This window comes from Euprymna scolopes, chromosome 46, assembly GCF_053919585.1.
Source record: "Euprymna scolopes isolate OS-2025 chromosome 46, ASM5391958v1, whole genome shotgun sequence".
NCBI classification, from domain to species: domain Eukaryota; kingdom Metazoa; phylum Mollusca; class Cephalopoda; order Sepiida; family Sepiolidae; genus Euprymna; species Euprymna scolopes.
The window spans coordinates 132,912,822-132,937,189 of record NC_136527.1 but is presented as its reverse complement, the minus strand read 5'-3'; the positions used below and the strand labels follow the sequence as shown (position 1 = coordinate 132,937,189).

The window sequence follows — 24,368 nt, the reverse complement described above, 5'->3', positions numbered from 1 at the left end:
AGGTACCCGTAAAAAAAAACGAAGCCTTGACAACGCGCAGTTGGAAAATAGTAAAGTGTGAAAAAAAAACAGGTGCACGTTTTTGATTGACGTGACACCGATAGCTATTCAGCAGTTAGCATTTTGTGCGGGACAGTTTTTAATGAGGTCAATAAATCGGTTTGTTTGTTTGTAAAAACCCGCTCCCTCGTCTCGAAATGAAAGCTACCGTCTGATATGACGAAGTCGACATTGACCAAACGTTACTTAGCTCTCTAGAGACCACTGGCTCTGGGCCTGTGATTAGAGTCGAGTTTTGCTTTTTGTTTATACCGAAAACCGAATGTAACGCGTGCCGATGCGGGAAATGTGGAATAATTAACGTTTGAAAGTCAATAAAATTAAATAGACAGGCGAGCTCCGTGGTTAAGTGTGAGATATTACAATTTATGGATGATATAAAAAGTTTTAAGAAGTTGTGAAGCGAGCGAGCGAGCGCTTCTCTGAAAGAAGCCTTTTGTGGACATCGAGGAAAAGTGTACATACATACATACATACATTTTCGCTTTTATATTTATAGACTAGCGGGGCTACCCGGCGTTGCTCGGAACCGTATAAACAATGAGAAAATTGAATTAACCTGTCTTAGAATTCTCTCTCTCTTTTCGTCTTACAAAAATGAATTCTTGAGACTAAAACATTTATTACCTGTTTCATGGTCTTTTGGCTAAGATCAAAGTGTTGTATATGTTCTTAGAATTCCAGCAGTCTCATCTTTCGTAGAAACAAACGTTACTCGAAAAACAAATACAATCACTCTTATTAGTTTACATTTTAAAACACAGTTCCTGTCTAGACATCTCTTTCTCTCCCCCCCCTCTCTCTCTCTATCTGTTGCTGTGCATGTGTGTCTCTCTCTCTATCTACCTCTCTATCTGTCTGTCTCTCTTCGTCTTCCTTACTCTAAAGAGTCATAAAAAAAAGAATATGAAGTAATGCTAAAAACATCGATCGTTAATAATTTTTTAAGCATATTATTTTTTGTTTTACTTCACACTTTTTATGATTCAGTGTGTAGCGTTTATTAAATTACGTATTTCGTTTCCTGTCTAGACATCTCTCTCTGTCTGTCGGTCTGTCTCTCTCTCTATGCGTATGTGTGTGTCTCTCTCTCTCACTTCGTCTTCCTTACTCTAAAGAGTGTTACTAAAAAAGAAAATGGCATCTGGCTGTTTTTTTTTTGTTAAAACTTCGATTGTTAATATTTTTTGTAAGCATGTTTTTTTTTACTTCACATTTTTGACTTGTTATTTTTCGTTTAACTATCGTATCTAACTATTTTTAACGTGCTAATAACTTTGGTAACATTGTCATAGCGTAGAAGTTCATAGTTTAGCTTGTGTGAGGGTTAAAAACTTTTTACCGATAACAACGTTTTTAAATTCAGACTGCCATTACAGCTTTGCTGACGTCAAGATCACGTGACATGACTCAGCGGGTTTTAAATACAAGTTGACCCAAAATAAACGGCCCCGTGTACACTTTATTTAGAAGAGTTGGCGCCCGTACTTTTTGGGGCAGTTATAAATCGATTTAAAAATATGTAATGTTTAACATTAAAATGTCACTTTTTTTGCCCCCCCCCCACTGCAGAACATCGATCAGTTGACGCACTTCTGATGGTCCTTTTGGGCCAATTTTTCGATATTTGTCGTCTGGAGGGTGGGGCTTTCATGTGAGACCAACTTTGTGAATTTTTGTTCCGTCGGTCAAAAGTTTTTAGCAGACATACAAACATACATACATACATACATATATACATATACATTTTCGCTTTTATATATATAGATAGATAGATATATGTATTATGCATAACCTCCTGTGTGATTTTACCGTCAGAAAGGGTTGTAGGGAAAAATGGACATCTCCTCTGAGGCTACAAAGTCTATTTTGAACTCTATCAAGGCAGGATAAGCCCTTGCTAGCAGCTCCTACTCAGATGTGGCAACAGTACTTCATCCTTGGACGAACTTGGCTCTTATATAGATAGAGAATTGCATCAGCAGTGAGATATCTACTGAATAAACCTATGGTCTCGTTTTTCATGTCTTCCGTTCCGTTTCATTACATAATCAACCATATCCACTTCCGGTAGCTTGATTTTTTCCCTGAGCAATGATCTTGGACATTACCTAAAAATATACAAATTTATATTCTTTTGGAAGGGGTGGGGCTTGTTTTTAAACTATACCAACCTCAGTATTTTCTTTAATTTTCTATTTTTAAGCGATTATCCAGACTCCTAAGACGTGATCCTCTCATGTTGGACATTTTTTGTTCAAAAGTTACACTCGACATTATTATTATTTTTTTTAACTAAATAAACTTTTAAAAAAAGTTGAACCACTAAAAACTTCGAAATCCAGGTAGAAGACGAACACTTAGAAAAATCAATTTTATCTTTTTAAAACAACAGTAAACAAGTAAAAATGCTCTCTAACTTGATATAATTAATCAACGAATGCTCTCTAACTTAAAAACAATATCTCCTACAACAACGGCCATAACATATGTTTTCAATCGATATTTATTCAATAATGGAAAGGAAACACTAGATAAGTGGATAGTCCTTAATCCGCGGAGTTTCAAAGAAATACTTTCCTTCTCATCAGAGGGTAGGAATTAGCAAAATGCGGGATCGGATTTTGCATGCAAAAGTATTTGATGAAACAAAAAGTAAGTCAAAGATCTTACTTGATAACAAAAAAAGTGAAGCAGAGGGAATATGTTTAAGAAAAAGGTGATTACACATGAATGGATAATATATATATAATATATAATAATAATGCCTTTGGATTATTATGGGCCATCTTCTTCCAATTACAGGATTTCCTTGGATTTTGCTTCACAGTTATAAAAAGTTGAACTTACATGCTGTGTACTTCGATTACATATTGTTTCCAAGCTAACAAGACCAGCCGTAGTGTTCGCCATCGGAAATAATTATCTGCCTCTTTCTGAAACAAAAAAGAAAAAATATTATTAATAGTCACTATGTGCGTGTATGTGTGCGTGTATGTGTGCGTGTGTCTTACCCGACTGTCTCTATTTATCCAAAGTGCCTGTCCTCTATATAATTGTATTGTCATTTTATAAAAGCCGGTAAAAATAGCTGCTAAAGGGCCAAATTTTTTTTTTAATTGGAGCTTAAAGATGAGACCCGAGTAATTTTTTCAAAATGTTACTCTTATTCTTGTGTAAATAAATCTATATTCTTTCACTAATCTATCATTAGCATTGCAGCCCGGCATTGCCCGGGTTTTTGGTGGTGTACGTTGAGCAAAAAAAAAAAAAAAAACGAAAGCCGTCAATTTTTTTAAACGTTGACCCCTATTATGACCCCTTAACATTTATTGTTTTGGGCTCAAATCAAGTTCCTATTTAAAATGCCTCCCCACGGGACAGAGTTAGACACCAGGGTCGTTTTTTAACGTGGAGAAAAGGAACAAAAATAAAAATTGTCTCAGTCGTGAAGGATTTCTCCTCCACTGACAGAGAAAAAGAAATTGAAGTGCAGCATCTGAAGACAGATGGTATTTATTTGCTCCCCCACCGAGCAAATTAGGCACAAGGCCGATTTTTAATGTGAGGAGTGAAGGGGGAATGGGGACCAACTCCCCGGGGAGCAGGGGAGCTGGATAGTGACAATTGGTATGAAGAGTTGCCCCTACATTGACCAAGGTCTTATATGTGGGGTCGCCCCCACATATGGTCTTTGCTTGCAGTATCTGCCGGAATAGATACTACACTTTGATCTTGTCCCGAAGGCCAAGCAAATCAAGTTATTGAGTTAGATCCATGTCCAAGGAACCTATATCTAAACATTCAAGTGTTTAGACCAAAAATTGTCGGAGGAGTTTGGTAGAATACTCAACGGTCAAATCGTTGAACTTTGACCCCTTAACAGCCAAATCTCTTGCCAAAAATCAATCACAAAGATTTTCCCAAATTTCAGTACCCTGTATATAAAATTTCGGGTCTGTAGATTTAAAATTGACAGAGTTATTGCATAGGAGAATGTACACAGACACATTCACTTTTATAGATAGAGAGATAGATTAAACATATATGGAACAATTTTGTGTTTACTATAAACTTTGTATTTTCTTTTTAAATAAATAGAAAAGAGGGTTTTTAATATGAATATCAGTATACACAAAAGAAAAACGCATTTATAGGAGTATTGGAGATTATAATTGATGTATATATATATATATATATATATATATATATATATATATATATATATTTTGCTCAGCATACACCTCCAAACACCCGGGCAACGTCGGGCCGAAATGCTAGTATATTACATATGAGAGTTGCCTGTAGAATTTCCACAGGTCCCGCTAGTTATTGTTAATATTATTATTATTATTATTATCATTATTATTCTTACTAGCATGGGTGCCCGGCATTACCCGGGTGTTTGGAGGTGTATGTACACAGACAGACACAGACACTTTCACTTTTATAGATATATTGATAGATAGACTCATAGATTAAACAAAAATATATATGTATACATAAATATATATGGAAATAATTTTGTATTTACTGTAACAGTTTTACGCAAATAATACGCAAGTATAAATCATGTAGAATATCTGCATGAATATAATTACACGTAATAGTTAACTAAAGATGATCATCTCATAAGAAAAACCGACAAAACCTTTTAACAGTCAAATTTCTGGCCGATTTTAGCAAATCTCAGTACCCTGTATATCAAATTTCGGGTCTGTAGACTTAAAATTGACAGAGTTATTGCGTAGAGAAATGTACATACACAGACACACAGATACACCGACACTTTCACTTTTATAGATAGATAGATAGATAGATAGATAGATAGATAGATTAACCAAAAATATATTTATACATACGTATACATAAACATATATTGAAACAATTTTGTGTTTACTATAAACTTTTTACGCAAATATTATGCAAGTATAAATCATGTAGAATATCTGCATGAATATAATAACACGTAATAGTTAACTAAAGATGATCATTCCAATGAACGTTTCGCTAGTGAATGCAATTCCACAACCCATATATAAGAAAATTGTATTTTGTTTTTAGATAAATAGAAAAGAGGCTTGCCTTTTTTCTGTTGTTCTTGGCCTTCGGGCCGGATCAAAGTGTAGTATCTGTTCTGGCAGATACTGCAAGCAAAGACCAGATGTGGGGGCAACCCCACATACCTGACCTTTAACCAGCTCCCATTTCCCACCTCTCGGGAGCTGGTCCCCTTTTTCCCTTCCCCCTCCCTTCACTCCTCACATTAAAAATCGGCCTCGTGCCTAATTTGCTCGGTGGGGGAGCAAATAAATACCATCTGTTCTGGCAGATACTGCAAGCAAAGACCATATGTGTGGGCAACCTCACATATAAGACCTTGGTCAATGTAGGGGCAACCCTTCATACCAATTGTCACTATCCAGCTCCCCTACTCCCCGGGGAGTTGGTCCCCATTTCCCCTTCACTCCTCACATTAAAAATCGGCCTTGTGCCTAATTTGCTCGGTGGGGGAACAAATAAATACCATCTGTTCTGCAGATGCTGCACTTAATATAATTTGTACCAGTCAATGGAGGGGAAACCCTCTATACTGGAACAATTATTATTTTTGGTAACCAGAGTGCCCCCTTTTTGCCTACTTTTAGGGGAGCTGGTTTTTAGCCCACATTAAAAACGGCCTTGTGCCTAATTTGCTTTGGTGGGGAATATATATATATAAAGTTTTGCATTCAAATACCTTATGTATGAAGTTTCATGTCTGTAGACCAAAAACTCTAGGAGGAGTTTGGTAGGAGAAATTTTTTAAACAAAAATATATACGTATACATAAATATATATGGAAACAATTTTGCAAGTATAAATCATGTAGAATATCTGCATGAATATAATTACACGTTATAGTTAACTATAGATGATCATACCATAAGGAAACCGAAAAAACTTATAGGGAATTTATTAAAATGAATGTTTAAAAGAATATGCAAATTAGATCTTTTGCTAGTGAATGCAATTTCACAACCCATATATAAGAAAATTGTATTTTCTTTTTAAATAAATAGAAAAGAGGCTTGCCTTTTTTCTGTTGTTCTTGGCCTTCAGTGTAGTATCTGTCACGGTCTTTGTGTCGAGCTTCAGAGACATCGAGATCGTGTCGGAGGCACTCGCTCAGTATGAAAGAATTACAGGGACCAAGATAAACCGCAGCAAGTTGGTAGGACTGAGGTTGAGCGCCTGGAGTGGCAACGCCAACCTCCCGGTGCCCTTCAGCTGGACAGATGGCCCGGTTCGGATCCTCGGCGTGTGGTTCGGATCGGGTCTCCAGCTTGACAAAAATTGGCTGGAGGTATGGTCAAAGGTGGAGGCTGCAGTCAATTCGTGGCTGCCTAAGAAACTTTCCTTAAAGGGTAGAGCTGAGGCATGCGCCACTTACATCTTTCCTCTCATCCTTTACCGACTGGCCATACTTCCCCTGCCTGCACAACACCTAAAAGCTCTCGTCGAACTCTTGTCCTCACTTCTTTGGGACAGAGGAAACACTGGGTGAGCAGACAGGTCTGTATTCAACGCCCGTGTGAGGGAGGCTTGGGAATGCCGGACTTGAAGTGTCATCGAGACGCTGAAAGGCTGGCCTTCCTGAGCCACTATATGCAAGATGACCAACCGTGGTACCCCGTGGTTACTGCCGCCTTCCCCGGCCCTGTTCTTGACTCTTCTATTGAGAGCTGTCGCAGGCCGCGGGGAGAATCTGCCTACATGAAAGAGTGCCGAGCCGCGCTAAAACGACTACCAAGGTCCAGCAACCTTGTGACTGCTACCCGTAGGGAACTCCACAGGGATCTAATGAGGGAGGCTGCTGATGACCCGCTATGTGCGCGTTTGGGTTGGCAGCAGAGTGAGATCCGCTCCGTGTGGAGCTGGGCGCCAGGTTTGAGTCATCTGAACAATTCGGAGTTCTCTCTTACCTGGCGATTGGCCCGAAATGCATTTCCACTCAGCAACGTACAATGCAGTTCTGGGTTTTTGGAGTTGCCTGATTGTCCCCGTTGTGGGACAACGGCCGTAGAAACGACTGATCATGCTTTCTTCGATTGCTGCGAACTCCGCCGGTACGGGTCATATGTCAGTGAGGTGACGGCTCGCATCGATCCTGAGCATCCTCGCCCAATTACTGTATCTAATGTCGTGGACAATGTGAGGCCACCGTGGGACCGGGAAAGACAAATGGTCTATGTTACAATCCTGGCCGTGGTGAGAATGGTGATTTGGACGTCGCGTCTGCAAGGTTGCCGGGGGAGGGGGGGGGGGTCTTTTTCTGATCAAGATCTGATTGCTTTCTTTAAACACCAACTACGGGTGAAGATCAGATGTGATAGAAGAAGGCTGCATCATGTGGCATTTGACAGAAGATGGATACATGTAGCAAGTCTGTGTGTACGAAGAGGAGCCAAATTTGAATACGTGTTCCCTGCCTAGGTGTGGAATGCGCAGTTCCGTAAAGTAAAATTTAACAAATAGCCTCTCAGCTAGCTGAGTGTGTGTTCCATCTCTACCTGATTAGGAAGCCTCCAAGATCCCCACCCCCTCTTTCTTGCAATTTTTGTTTTCACCCCCTCCTCTAAATTTCACTTATCTTGGAGAGAAAGAAATACAAACTAACCCCCATTCCTTACCCACAAAATTTTCTTTTCTCCATTCACCCCTATCTAGAGGGCATCCTCACTTAGAGACTGACCCGCAGAAGCCAGGTTCCTTTTACAAACCTAGTGGAACGGGCAGTCTATTAAATCAACTAGACGGGGTTGGGAGGGTCCTACTAACCCCCCCCCTCTTCCCCCCCCCCCGCCCTTGACACGAATGAATTATTGTACCATTTTTATTGTTATCTTTTTTTTTTTTGTTTTTACCCATCAATAAAAAATATTTTAAAAATTGGGAGTTAAGTAGGATGTCCCCCAGTATGAAAGGGTGAATGTGGTATTATGGTGAAAGATACTAGCTGGGAGAAACTTTTTATTTTGTTTAGTTCTGGAGTGGCAAGGATGACAAACGACACCCACAATCCCCCCCCCCCTTTTGAGTTGGCCATGTGCCTAAGTTTTTTGTTCATTGTTGATTTTCAATGTATTTTTAACATGAATAAAGGATTTAATATCTCAAAGTGTAGTATCTGTTCCAGCAGATACTGCAAGCAAAGACCATATGTGGGGGCAACTCCACATATAAGACCTTGGTCAATGTAGGGGCAACCCTTCATACCAACTGTCACTATTCAGCTCCCCTACTCTCCGGGGAGTTGGTCCCCATTTCCCCTTCACTCCTTACTTTAAGAATCGGCCTTGTGCCTAATTTGCTCGTGGGGGAGCAAATAAATACCCGGTTGTTCTTGGCCTTTGGACCGGGATATATTCTCTCTCTCTCTCTCTATATATATATATATTTGCCAAGAACTTTGCAGCTAATTCTACCCTTTGCGACCAAGGCCGGCAGCCCCCAATATTTCCTTCTGTATCAGAAAACACACTATGTGATATACAAATATCTGTACGTGATGTTGGCAAGCTAATCAAAAACCTTGATTCCAGTAAAGCAACCGGCCCTGACAGTACTCCAATTATACTACTCAAAAAACTTCAACCTGAACTAGCGCTCGTTCTTACAAAACTGTTTAAACGTTGTCTTAAGGAGAATTGCTTCCCATCCCCCTGGAAATCTCATCAGTATGCCCTGTATTTAAGAATTTAGGTGATCGATCATCCCCCTCTCAGTACAGGCAAATAAGTCTCCTGTGCGTCATGAGTAAGTTGCTGGAATCTGTGTTAAATACAGAAGTAATCAACCATCTCTGCAAAAATAACGTTCTTAGTAACATTCAATATGGTTTCCGTTCTGCTAGATCTACAGCAGACGTGCTTACAGTTATATCTCATAGGATTAGCGAATCTCTGGATGGAGGCTACCTTTCTAGGGCAATTGCTAGAGCATGGCATAAAGGTTTACTTCACAAGATCTCTAGCTATGGTATAGCTGGAAATGTCTTCTCAATTTTGGACCGGGATATACTCTCTCTCTATATATATATATATATATATTAGCTCCCCTACTCCCCGGGGAATTGGTCCCCATTTCCCCTTCACTCTTCACTTTTAAAATCGGCCTTGTGCCTAATTTGCTCGGTGGGGGAGCAAATTAATACCCTGTTGTTCTTGGCCTTTGGGAACAAATAAATACCTCAAAGTGTAGTATCTGTTCTTCAGATGCTGCACTTAAGATAATTTACCCCAGTTAATGGAGGGGAAACCCTCTGTACTGGGACAATTATTATTTTTTGGTAACCCCTTTTGCCTACTTTAAGGGGAGCTGGTTTTTACCCCACATTAAAAACGGCCTTGTGCCTAATTTGCTTTGGTGGGGAAGCAAATAAATAGAAAAGAGGTTGCCTTTTTTCTGTTGTTCTTGGTCTTCAGGCCGGGATCAAAGTGTAGTATCTTTTCCGGCATTTCCGGCGGTTCCCATTTCCCCTTCACTCCTCACTTTAAAAATCGGCCTTGTGCCTAATTTGCTCGGTGGGGGAGCAAATTAATACCCTGTTGTTCTTGGCCTTTGGACCGGGATATACTCTCTCTCTCTATATATATATATATATATATATATTCGTCTTTCTATATATTTCTGTCTCTCTATATATCTACTTCTTTCAGCTCCAATTTTTGACCTTTAGATGTATTCAAATTTCTGATTCTTTGTTTATCATATACTAGCGGGGGTACCCGGCGTTGCCCGAGTGTTTGTTTCCGGGACAGGGGGGGGGGGGAGTTTTAAAAAATGTTATGGTAGGTAAGTAGGAAGGATCAAACCCAGAGTCATGAGTAAAAGTAGGAAAATAAAGTGTGAAAAAAAAAACAAAAAAAAAACATCTGCAACGTTAACAGTTCGGCCACCAAGAAAAGTCCATTCCAGTTGTTTAGGAAAAAATAAAAAAAAAACGACTACGGTAGGTCGGCACGAACGTGAAAATATAATGTGAATTGTCCAGCACGCTAACCACTACGCCACAGAGCACTGCAGCTTAGTTTAGTGATTTTAAATAACTTCACATGATAGAACTACGAAGCCAAACCGGTGTTCTCTTCTCAACTGTTCCTTGTGAACGATCCCCAAACGGTGTTAAGTGGTGGCAGGGGGAGGAGGAATTTATTAGAGAGAAAATATTTTACCACTTCCATTGATCTTAACTGATTTTGGCCGTGACTTCTCAGCAGAAAAAGTATAGAAATCTAAGATTATCGAGGAATTTGAGAAATAATAAGCCTATAACACACCTCAGATATTGTTCTGCCGTTTGTGCATATTATATTTGCATGAAATATCTTGATTTTTAATCCTATTAATGTCAAAATCAGACGGGAAAAAATGATTGTGTAAACATGAAACTGTCTGTCTGTTGGTCAAGCTGTCTGTCATCTTATTTTCAAACTCTGAAACTAAAAATCGCATAGCAGCGCTAGGGGTCTCAAATCAGATTTTTTACAGGCCGTTCTTTTCTGGGTCTTTAAAATTGTTTTTAACGAGTCAAAAATGGGTCGAAAGCATCAAACACTAGTGTTAGATCTACAGCAGATGTGCTTACAGTTATATCTCATAGGATTAGCGAATTGCTTGACAGAAGCTTCCTTTCTAGGGCAATTGCTCTTGACATATCAAAGGCCTTTGATAGGGTATGGTATAAAGGTTTACTTCACAAGATCTCCAGCTACTGTATAGCTGGAAATGTTTTCTCAATTATTAAATCGTTTCTCTCTGATAGGCTCATAAGAGTAGTGATTGATGGGCAGAAATCAGAAGCTCACAATATTAATGCTGGATTTCCTCAGGGGTCCATTCTGGGCTCAACTCTCTTCCTGATATACATTAATGATCTTCCAAATCACATCCTTACATCATTCGTAGACATTTATGCTGATGACACTACCATCTATGTTAGTACATCTAAGACCGTAATTCTCTATCCTCTGATCTTGAGCATGTGGTACAATGGGGAAAGAGGTGGCTTGTTACTTTTAATGCATCTAAACCCAAGCTTTTATCTTTACATCATCAATGCTCTGATCCCCATCTGGCATTAATTGAAATGAATGGCTCTCATTTTGGGGAGGCCTCATGTTTTGACAAGCTTCTGGGCTTGACCTTTATTCCTGATCTTAAATGGAACACATACATTAAATCCGTTGCCAAGGCCACTGGAAAAATGGTGGAATCCTTCTATCGATCCTGTAGATATCTCACTGCTGATGCAATTCTCTATGTAAGAGCCAGGTACGCCCAAGGATGGAATACTGTTGCCACATCTGGGCAGGATCTGCTAGAAAGGACTTATCCTGCCTTGATAGAGTTCAAAATAGACTTTGTAGCCTCGTAGGGGATGTCCTTTTCTCTTCCCTGCAACCTCTTTCTCACAAAAGAGATGTTGCGAGTTTGTCTCTGCTTTATCGTTATTTTCATGGCAAATACTTGCCTGAGCTCCATTCTATGGTCCCCCCTCGCCAAACTTTCACGAGAAACACCTGTCTAGCAGAAAACACTATCACTAGTTTCCCCCCACTCTTTATCTGTGCCTAAATCAAAACGTAGATTCCATGAACAAAGCTTCTTTCTTAGAACTGCATGCCTGTGGAACTCTGTTCCGTCTGCCTGCTTCTCACCTGACTACAACTTGGATGTCTTCAAGTCCAACGTTAACAAATTCCTAATGAACCGCCCCCTTAAGTAAACACTTCATTAAATCTCCACACTAACGTAATGTACTTGCAATAACCCTTATCCCTGAGTGGCTTCCGGGCCTTGATAAGTCATAACCACCGTGTAAAAAAAAAAAAAAAAAAAAAACACTATCAATAATTTCCCTCATCTGTGCCTAAACCTAAACCTGTGGAACTGTCTTCTGTTTTCCTGCTTTCCAGCTGACGACAATACGGTTGTCTTCAAGTCTAACGTAAACAAGTTTTTGATGAGCCGTTCCATATGAGCTAACAAATTTACCGAATTTCCATCACTAACGATTACTTTGTTGTGTAATTGCCTACTGTACATTCTTTAACCCTTATCCTCGAGTGGCCTCTTGGCCTTGATAAGTGACGATGCCTTTATTATTTCTAACAATATATACAGTAGAGACCAAAGGTTAAGGAACGGTCGATCATCTTTATCTATGAAAGAGGGGGGGAACAAATTTTTTTTTGTGAATTTTCTAATGTTTAATAACGATAAAGAAATGACTTTTTTTTTAAATTTTTTTTATTTATTTTTTTTTTTTTCAATATTTGAATTTTTTTTTTAATGTCTTGATTAAACTGTACACGTACCGAAACAAAATTTCGAAGTGAATAAAGTTCTGCTAAAATTCCTAAGATAACAAAAAAATACTTCCTTTGTTACGATTCAAACTCTTCGGTTTCTTTCATTTACCAAATCTAAATTTTCGTTAATTGTATTCGAAACATATTTAATTAATATTTACTTTTCTACCTCATCGTTTTTTGCAATTTTTGGATATGTTCATTGCTGTGGCATGACAATAAAGTAGATGCCATTGGTTTTACTTGAAAGTTTGTATTTCGGCTTTAGATACCATTATTTTTATTTTAAAGTCTGTATTTCGATTTTAGATGTAATAAAAGCACCTTATATTTTAATATTTCCCAATACTGTTTATAAAAACAAAGATTCAATTGTACGTATCCGTTATGGAAAGAAGTACCGGGATCAAAAAAAAAATTGTACTGAAAAAAAAAAAAAATTATTCACTTAATTTCATCCAGTATTTCTTTGTTGTTCTATTTTTGTTATTTTATTTTATTTATTTATTTATTTTTTTTTTTACAGCGAAAAATCAATTTTTGATACCGAACAAAAGGTTCGATTTTTAGGCAGAAAAGCCAGCATTAAAGATGGGGAGTGTCCATTTGAAAACAATTGTCTGATATGACGGTTTTTGACGCATTGATCAAAACCGATTTGCTTTCTGGCATCCCTGCCACGAGTGCCAGAGAACTGATGGTACGGATTCAGTTTCACTTTTTTATACTGAAAAGTGAAATGAAGACGCGGTGATTGAAAAAAAAAATCTTGAAAATAGTGTGTAAAAGTCGCCCAAATTAAAGATAGATGCGACCTTCCTTCTTAACTCGTAGATATTAAAATTTAGTTAAATTGAGTTATCTCCCCCCCCAAAAAATTCTAAGATTCTATCTTCGACGCGCTGTCAGAAAAACGTGATTTTATTTGTTTTGGTGAGAAAAAAAATGGGAAAAGATTCATTTTAGTGATGAATCTAAATTCAATCTTTTTGCCTCTAACAAAGACAATATGTCAGAAGAAAAAAACTGGAGAAAGTTTGTCCCCTAAGTGCATTAAAAGTGAAGTAAAAATTTGAGGGGACAGTAAAATGGGATGGACCATGATATCTTCAGAAGGAACTGGCCCCTTTGTGAGGATTCACGGAAAAGTTAACGCCCGAATGTGCAAAGAGAACATGTGGTTCCTAATCTTTCTAATTCTGATATCTTGATGCAAGACAACGCACCCTGCCATAAAGCAAAAATAGTTTTAGGAGAGCTAAATAGATCCAATATTTGCGGCATGGATTGGTCCGCTCAGACCTGAATCCAATTGAAAATGTTTGGAATATTATTGGTGATAAGATCACAAAAAAAAAAAAAAAAAATATTCGGTAGGTTTTTAACAGTCTTTTGTCTAGTTTTTTATTTTTAACTCATTTTCCCAAACTTACCATGTAAACATGAGAGTCGGACGCCATTTTTTACTTTCCAACACATCTGTAAACACTGTATTTTCTTCGAGCCGAATAAATAGAAAAACACTAAAAAATTATCCAGTTTGGTAGAAAAGTAACTTATCTTGCCTTTGGTAACATTTATTTGTTATATATTTGTTTTCTTAACAACTTTTTTCGAATCTATGTGTACAGTAAAACAACCCCCCCCCCCCTTTTTTTTAAACGAAAACTGTGATTTATTTTTTATGTTGGCGTTTTATTAATATTACAGCCTTTTTTTTCATATTTTATTTTTTTCATATTTTATTTGTATCTTTTTTTTTTACATGGGGGTCACCACTTATCAAGGCCCGAAGGCCACTCATGGATAAGGGTTATTGCGTGTACAGTAATCAATGAGATAATATTGTAGTAATCATTAGTATTGGGGGTTTTGATAGAGTGTCTTACTTAAGGGGGCGGTTTGTCAGGAGTTTGTTTATGTTGGACTTGAAGACATCCAAGTTGTAGTCAGGTGGGAAACAGGCAAGCGGCAGAGAGTTCCACTGGCGTGCAGTTCTAAGAAAGAACCATTTCTCATGGAATCTATGTTTGGATTTAGGCACAGATAGAGAGTGGGGAAAATTTATTGACAGTAGTTTCAGCCAGACGGGTGTTTCTCATGAAAGATTGGTGAGGGGGGGGGACGAGGGATTGGAACTCAGACGAGCACCTGCCATGGAAATAACGATAAAACAAAGACAGGCTCGCAACGTCTCTTCTGTGGGAAGATGGCATAATGTGATTGAAAACAAGGGGCTTTTCACTAAATACTGAAAGGATTCTTTGTTTTTTTTTTTTTCAATAATAATTTTCCCCATCCCTTAACTTTTGGACACCTGTAATTTAATTAAATTTATTTATATGTAAAAAAAACTAATATATATATTCAAAATCAAAAATAAATTTTTTTTTTTTTTATTTAACTACCATTATTAAACATTGGAAAATTCACCAAAAATTTTTTTCCCCTTTTTTATAGATAAAGTTAGAAGTCATTTAAAAGAAAATGATTGACTGTTCCTTAACTTTTGGATGCAACTGTATATATATATATATATATATATATATATATATATTATATATACACAGTTGCGTCCATATATATACGCAGTTGCGTGTGTGTATATATATATATATATATATATATATATATATATATATATGCACACACACACACACACACATATATATACACAGGGAGTCCCAAAAGAAGCTGATGGTTAAAAAAAAAATTCATAAATTTTAATTTTTCAGATCATTGAGATTAACTCTTTCAAGGTCATCATGAGTCGTTACACTATTGAGGAGCGGATATTTATTGTAAAGTCGTATTTTCGGTTGAATGAGTCAATATCAGAAACTCAAAGAGAATTTGGACGAATCTTCAGCACAAGAAATTCCCCTTCTTCAAATGCAATAAAAGCTATGGTGGCTCGATTTCATGAGCAAGGGTCTGTATGTGACCTCCCTAAATCTGGTAGACCCCGTACGGCAAGAAGTGATGAGAATCGTCAGAAATTAGCAGAGAGTGTGGCCAAGGATGCATCCACATCAGTAAGAAGAAGATCAAGTCAAATTGGGGTCTCTCGGTTATCTCTTCACAGGGTATTTATTTGCTCCCTACCGAGCAAATTAGGCACAAGGCCGATTTTTAATGTGAGGAGTGAAGGGGAAATGGGGACCAACTCCATGGGGAGTAGGGAAGCTGAATAGTGACAATTGGTATGAAGGGTTGCCTCTACATTGACCAAGGTCTTATATGTGGGGTTGCCCCCACATATCGCCTTTGCTTGCAGTATCTGCCGGAACAGATGCTACACTTTGATCTCGGCCTGAAGGCCAAGAAAGAGCTTCAGCCAAACAATCCGGAAAAAAGGCTGGAATATTCCATGCAATTCCAAGATTTGGCTAATGGGGATCAAAACTTTCTCAAAAACCTCATTATGTCCGATGAGGCCCATTTTCATGAGCAATGGTCTGTATGTGACCTCCCTAAATCTGGTAGATCCCATATGACAAGAAGTGATGAGAATCGTCAGAGATTAGCAGAGAGTGTGGCTGAGGATTACATCAGTAAGAAGGAGATCAAGTCAAATCGGGTTCTCTCGATCATCTCCTCACAGAATGCTTCATGAAGAGGGCAAATTTCTATATAAAATTCAAGCAATTTTTGCAATAAATAATAGATACCAACTGGGTTTGTATTACTGTACACATAGATTCGAAAAAGGTATCAAAAAACAAATATATAACAAATAAATGTTATCAAATGGACCATACATGGACAACTTTGGCTGGTTTTTGTTTTACAATTTATAAACTTCCCCTTCTTCTCTTTTCTTCATTGGTTAATTATTTGTTTTATTTATTTTATCCTATTAAAAGAGAATAAGTCAAGAATCACGCAGGCGCAGAAACACAGGCTGGCTGCAGGCCAGTTTCGGTCACATTTTGCTTCCCCAAGTGTGTACAGTAAAACAAACCCGTCATGTAAATTATTTACAGTTACAACATTATAAAAAACAAAAAATTGAAGTTTTAAATATATTTCAAAGAAATAAATTACATCCGGTGCTAAAATATTGAAAAAAAAAGAAAAAACTGCCGTGAAAAATGCTAACTTTAAAATATTTGGAAATACTCAGTGGAAAGTTTTATTTATTATTAAAAAAAGGGACTGAAAAATATTATATAAAAATTATTTGTTTTGTCATGAAAAAACAATAAATAAAATGAAATATTTGACTTTCTCGGATAGAAATTAAAAGTTCAAAAACTAGTTCACTTACTATATTTTGTTAGATTAAAATTCTTCCAAATGTGCAATTATAATAATTATTATCCAAATGGAGAATTGTTCTTTTTCTTTAGAACATACATGGACAATCGGTAACACATATTGGTAGCCATGGACAATTGGTAGCATATTTTTTTGCCTCTTAGCGTGAACATGTGGTTGAATATCGGAAGGTGTCTATACCTACAAGTTAATTAGCACAATGAAAAATTCTATAAAGAGATGTAACTTTCAATGTAAGATCCCTTAGCACAATGAAAAATTCTATAAAGAGATGTAACTTTCAATGTAAGATCCCTTAGCACAATAAAAAATAAGATGGAGAGGTGTAACTTTCAATGTAAGATCCCTTAGCACAATGAAAAAGTCTATAAAGAGATGTAACTTTCAATGTAAGATCCCTTAGCACAATGAAAAATTCTATAAAGAGATGTAACTTTCAATGTAAGATCCCTTAGCACAATAAAAAATAAGATGGAGAGGTGTAACTTTCAATGTAAGATCCCTTAGCACAATGAAAAATTCTATAAAGAGATGTAACTTTCAATGTAAGATCCCTTAGCACAATGACAAATAAGATGGAGAGGTGTAACTTTCAATGTAAGATCCCTTAGCACAATGAAAAAGTCTATAAAGAGATGTAACTTTCAATGTAAGATCCCTTAGCACAATGAAAAAGTCTATAAAGAGATGTAACTTTCAATGTAAGATCCCTTAGCACAATGAAAAAGTCTATAAAGAGATGTAACTTTCAATGTAAGATCCCTTAGCACAATGAAAAATTCTATAAAGAGATGTAACTTTCAATGTAAGATCCCTTAGCACAATAAAAAATAAGATGGAGAGATGTAACTTTCAATGTAAGATCCCTTAGCACAATAAAAAATAAGATGGAGAGGTGTAACTTTCGATGTAAGATCCCTTAGCACAATAAAAAATAAGATGGAGAGATGTAACTTTCAATGTAAGATCCCTTAGCACAATAAAAAATAAGATGGAGAGGTGTAACTTTCGATGTAAGATCCCTTAGCACAATAAAAAATAAGATGGAGAGATGTAACTTTCAATGTAAGATCCCTTAGCACAATGAAAAATAAGATGAAAAAATAAGATGAAAAAATAAGATGAAAAATAAGATGGAAAGACAATGAAAAATAAGATGTAGAGATGTAACATTCAATGTAAGATCCCTTAGCACAATGAAAAATTAGATGAAGAGATGTAACTTTCAATGTAAGATCCCTTAGCACAATGACAAATAAGATGGAGAGGTGTAACTTTCAATGTAAGATCCCTTAGCACAATGAAAAAGTCTATAAAGAGATGTAACTTTCAATGTAAGATCCCTTAGCACAATGAAAAAGTCTATAAAGAGATGTAACTTTCAATGTAAGATCCCTTAGCACAATGAAAAAGTCTATAAAGAGATGTAACTTTCAATGTAAGATCCCTTAGCACAATGAAAAAGTCTATAAAGAGATGTAACTTTCAATGTAAGATCCCTTAGCACAATGAAAAATTCTATAAAGAGATGTAACTTTCAATGTAAGATCCCTTAGCACAATAAAAAATAAGATGGAGAGATGTAACTTTCAATGTAAGATCCCTTAGCACAATAAAAAATAAGATGGAGAGGTGTAACTTTCGATGTAAGATCCCTTAGCACAATAAAAAATAAGATGGAGAGATGTAACTTTCAATGTAAGATCCCTTAGCACAATAAAAAATAAGATGGAGAGGTGTAACTTTCGATGTAAGATCCCTTAGCACAATAAAAAATAAGATGGAGAGATGTAACTTTCAATGTAAGATCCCTTAGCACAATGAAAAATAAGATGAAAAAATAAGATGAAAAAATAAGATGAAAAATAAGATGGAAAGACAATGAAAAATAAGATGTAGAGATGTAACATTCAATGTAAGATCCCTTAGCACAATGAAAAATTAGATGAAGAGATGTAACTTTCAATGTAAGATCCCTTAGCACAATGAAAAATAAGATGGAGAGATGTAACTTTCAATGTAAGATCCCTTAGCACAATGAAAAATAAGATGTAGAGATGTAACTTTCAATGTAAGATCCATTAGCACAGTGAAAAATGTAAGCTTCAGTCTGATATAGATATTACTGTTTATATTTATCCCAACAACATAAAATGTTTGATACGATAGTACGAAGAGCTAAATACCATAAACATAAATAAAAACTAAACGGAAAATTTACATGCAATTTGCTTTTCTCTGTTGAAAAAGAAATCTTTACTTCACAGCCTATGTTAATTCGTCTCAGTTTTTTATTTTTTTTTATATTATATTGCTATTCAATCTGGACAATATAAAAGGCAAAATGTGTGTGGCCATTTCGTGTATGTCTTCAAAAGGCTTTTCTCGCACACTTCTGTTTATATGGGTCCTAAATAATAATATGTACGATTTGGGAAAGTGTGTCGCATCTAGATTTATTTACGTGGACTTTTACAAAATTATTGCTATTTTGGCTTCTCGCATGTTGATGAGGCTTTTTCGTATAAAAAGCGAAACTAATTCAAGGTTAACAACGAACAACGTTCTCGGCATTGCACCGGGAAATGTCGAGAAGCAATCAGCTTTGATCAATGTTGTACATCAGACAATTGCTATTCAATCTGGACAATTGGGAGCTGGTTTCCCTCTCCCCAACATCTGTTGGGGGAAAAAAACCAGTCAAATTTGGGTAAACAACTGCGTGACTTCTATTTGACCTTCTTAATTAGGTCAAATGGAAGCAGCAGAGTTAACTTTTATTGCGCACGCCTGTTTTTATAGTTCAATAGATAAATTCAAACCTGTGTATGTTGTATGTGGCAGTGGCCTAATGGGTAACGTCGCCTGTTTTTTTTTTTTCACACATCAATTTCCAACTCAAGGGTACGGGTTCGATTCTCATACTCACCTACCAAAACTTTTTTTTTAAATTATTTAACCCCCCCCCCCCGAGTTTTGATTTACCTCAAGACACCCGGGCATCACCGAGTACCCCCCCCGCTAGTATATATATATAGTTGTAGAGCAAATATGTAAAAGTCTGAGGAAGCTACAGACGGCCAAAAAAACGGCCGGGTAGCTGAAACAATAATGTAACTTAACAGAAAGATATGGTAATAAAAAATAAAACGTGTATATATACAGTTGTGCCCGATATTATTCATACCCCCCCTTGAAAATTGAGTTTATTAGGTGTAACTTTGTTAGAATTTATTGTTTACGTCCATATTGATACATATTCTTAATAAACCTCTTCTGATCATTTTCGTCATTTTAAAATCTCGAGATACTTGTAATAAAAGAAATATACAGCTATTTATAAAATCTGCAATGTTAAAAAATAATCATACCCCCTTATTTTTTCAGTATTAATCGAGTTTCTGATTGTTTGTTTCCTGTTTGATTCTTATTTTGAATGCTTTTATACAACCTTTGATTAATTTCATTTCGTTTTTTGCATTTTTCAGAAATTAAAATGATATCAACTGAAAACCAATAAAAGAATAAAAATTATTAGAATGGGGAAGAAAAAAGAGCTTAGTAATGATCTTAGGACTAAAATTGCGAATTCACATAAGGATGGTTTAGGTTAAAAGTCAATTTCCAAGAAATTTGAGGTCCCTACAGCAACAGTACAGAGCATCATCAAAACATTCCAGAGCCACCACACAACAAACAACTTGATTGGTAGAGGAAGGAAAAGGAAACTGTCTGCTAGAGCCACCAGTAATATTGTAAGAAGTGTTAATGCAAATCCAACCACCACTACTAAGGACATTTTAGAAAATCTGGAGTCTTCTGGCATAAAAATATCAAGGCAAACATTGCAAAGGACTCTGCATGAAAATGGTCTGAAAGGAAGAAGACCAAGAAGGACTCTATTGCACACCGGAAAACACCTTGCAGCACGTCTAAAGTTTACTAGGAACCATGTGAATTCTCCAGAGTCCGTTTTCTCAAGTATTTTGTGGACTCACGAAACAAAAATTGAATTGTTTGGCCATATGGATGCTTCTTACGTTTGGAGGAAGAAAGGAGAAGCTTACAACCCAAAGAACACCATACCCACGGTGAAACATGGTGGTGGTAGCCTAATGTTTTGGGGCTCCTTTTCGGCTAGTGGTCCAGGTAGTTTGGTCAAGATAGATGGAACCATGAAGAAGGAGCAATATTTGGAGATACTCCAGAAAAACATTAGACAGGATGCGGAGAAGCTCCATTTAGGACCAAACTGGGTCCTTCAACAGGATAATGATCCAAAACATACTGCCAAAATAGTCAAGAAATGGTTTGAGGATAATCAAATTAATGTTTTGGAATGGCCTAGCCAGAGTCCCGACCTGAACCCTATCGAAAACCTCTGGCACATATTGACAACTGAGGTTAAAAAGCGGAAACCTAGAAATTTGAGGGATTTGGAGAACTACTGCATTGAAGAATGGTCAAAAATCAGTGTTGATGCTTGTAAAAACCTTGTTGATAAATATCCAAAACGGTTACAGGCAGTTATTAAGAATAAAGGGCATGCTATTGACTATTAGTAAGAGAGGTATGAATAATTTTGAACTAGTGCCATTATTGTTTTTCTTTGTATAATGTTTCAAACTTGCATAATTTATTTATTTGTTGAGTTTAAATTAAATGCTTATGCTTGATTTATTGTTTGAAATCCCTTTAATATTGTCTACCTTCTGGTTTGAGCAATAATCTTATAGAAATCTCAAAGATCCGAGGGGTATGAATAATATCGGGCACAAGTGTATATATATATATATATATATATATATATATATATATATATATATATATATATATATATATATATATATATATATATATCATTAAATAAAATGGACATTCTTTGTTTATTAATTCTATTTTAAATCTTTTCAAAATTCTGAATAACAATCTTGACTTCTGGCAGGAACTGTCTGATGTAATAACCATATTTATCATAAGTCTAAGTACTTTCCAATCCTTCAGGATTCATCGTCAGGGATAAATTAATCTGACTGGTTTTTGTTTTACGATTTATAAAGACCCCCCCCCCCTTATTCTCTTTTCTTCATTGGTTAATTATTTTATTTTTTTTTACAAGGTGGTCACCACTTATCAAGGCCCGGAAGCCACTCAGGGATAAGGGTTATTGTAAGTACAGTACGTTAGTGTGGATATTTAAAGTGTCTACTTAAGGGGGTGGTTTATCAGGAATTTGTTTACGTTGAACTTGAAGACATCAAAGTTGTAGTCAGGAGGGAAGCAGGCAGACGGAACAGAGTTCCACAGGCGTGCAGTTTGTTCATGGAATCTACGTTTTGATGTAGGCATAGATAAAGAGTGGGGAAAGTTTTTGACAGTGGATTCAGCTAGACGGGTGTTTTTTGTAAAAGATTGGCGAGGGGGGAACCAGAGATTGGAGTTCAGACGAGCACTTGCCATGGAAATAGCGATAAAACAAGGATAGGCTTGCAATGTCTCTTCTGTGGGAGAGAGGTTGCAGGGTAGAGAAAAGGGCATCCCCCACTAAGCCACAAAGTCTATTTTGTACTCTGTCAAGGCAGGATAGGCTGTTTTTAGCAGCTCCTGCCCAGATATGGCAGCAGTATTCCATCCTTGGACGTACTTGGCTTTTATATAGATAGAGAATTGCATCAGTAGTGAGATAGCCCCCCCCCTTCTCTTTTCTTCATTGGTTAATTTTTTTTTTGACAAGGTGGTCACCATTTATCAAGGCCTGGAAGCCACTCAGGGATAAGGGTTTTATATAGATAGAGAATTGCATCAGTAGTGAGATAGCCCCCCCCTCTTCTCTTTTCTTCATTGGTTAATTTTTTTTTTTTTTACAAGGTGGTCACCACTTATCAAGGTCTGGAAGCCACTCAGGGATAAGGGTTTTATATCGATAGAGATTTGCATCAGTTGTTTTATTTATTTATTTTATCCTATTAAAAGAGAATAAGTTAAGAATCACGCAGGCGCAGAAATGAAGGTTGGCTGCAGGCCAGTTTCTGCCACATTTTGCTTACCCAACACTAAAGCAAATTGCGTTTCTGGAGGTCCCAGCCTGAAAGCCAGGCGGCCTACTTTCTTCCGATTAGTTTCGCATTTATACAAAAAGGACAAACAAATACGCAAAAGGACGGAATAGAGGGAACTTTATAAAAGTCGATAAAAATGAATGTAGAGACGATGTCCATTAGCAAATCGCAGATATTATAATCTAGGGAGTATATAAAAAGTTCCAAATAAATGTAATGTCGCCAAGATATCACGCATTGATATGATATCGCATCATTTAATCACTTTAAAGTTACATGTTTGTGTTTCAAGGCTTTTCCTTTATATTTTTATTTTACTTATATGTTAGCTTCGGTATAGGATAACGTTACGGTACGAGTAGGTGTAAAGAATTAAACAAAGAATTGGGTACTCCTGCAGTATTTTACCCACTGATTTCACGATCTTAGCGTTGATCGACATCCGTCGGAAAACGCCGGAACATGGCGAGCGGTACGATACTCTTTCAGCCAATCAGGGCGCTTCAAACGAACGCGCAGCAGACAAATAATTTTCATTGAAATTACACACATAGCGTTTCATTTCAGTTATTTTATTGTTCAAAGTAAAAATACACAGCCTTTCATTTCAGCTATTCAATTTAGCGAAGTCAGTAGAAAATCTCCCAGTCGGAACTAAAGATAAACAGTAATTGTTGTCCCCCCCCTACAAACATTACTGAAAAAAACAAAAAAAAAACATTATTATTACTGTTTAATAACGTTTTGTTAAAAACAAACAAAACAAAAAAAACATTGAAGTGTTTATTACTGTTGCTTACCCCCCCCCCCAAAAAAAAAGCTATCGGAAAACAAAATGAACCAAAAAAAAAAAATATTCAACAAAATAAATTTATTTTACTTTAAAAAAAACTTACGTTAAGTGTTTGTGATTTATTTTATCCAAATTTTTTGTATTAATTTTATCCATTTTGTTGTGTGTGTGTGTAATATCTTTTCCTTGTAATGTTGTTGCTATTCACATACTTTTAACGTTCTTGCACCGTAGCTCCGAATTCTCGGCTTTCGTCGGCGGCTCGGCTAAGATCGTGAAATCAGTGGGTAAAAAAAAGTTACTCAGAAATAATGGATTTTAATAAATGTAATTTCGTTTTAAAAAACAACAACAACTTGATTTTTTGGCCATTTTTGGCGGTGCCTACTGTACACATAGATTCGAAAAAGTTGTCAAAAAACAAATATATAACAAATAAACGTTATCAAAGGCAAGATAAGTTACTTTTCTACCAAACTGGATATATTTTTTGTGTTTTTATTCAATGTAACATGTTTATTCAGCCCCAAAAACATACAGTGTTTACCGATGTATTGGAAAATTCAAGATGGCGCCCGACTCTCTTTTTAACACGGTAAGTTTGGGAAAAGGTGTTATAAATAATAAACTAGACAAAATACTAATAAAAACCCACCGAATATATATCAACCTATGTCACTGTAACATATATTGAGCGAGTTTCTAAGATCGTGAAATCGGTGGGTAAAATACTGCAGGAGTACCAAGAATATTACCTAAAAGAAATAAATAAAATAAAAATATTTCCCTTAAAACTGTTTCTCTAAAACTAACTCCCCC

The 24,368-nt window shown here is 36.5% G+C and overlaps 1 protein-coding gene across 1 annotated transcript in view; it reads right to left on the bottom strand.

The window, feature by feature from the left end:
• LOC145271169 (protein SFI1 homolog) overlaps positions 1-24,368 on the bottom strand; it is a 324,462-nt gene that overhangs the window by 64,624 nt on the left and 235,470 nt on the right. The window contains exon 17 of the mRNA XM_080126698.1: positions 2,911-2,996. Within this exon, the coding sequence (XP_079982824.1) occupies positions 2,911-2,996 (86 nt within the window). The remainder of the gene's footprint in view (positions 1-2,910; positions 2,997-24,368) is intronic.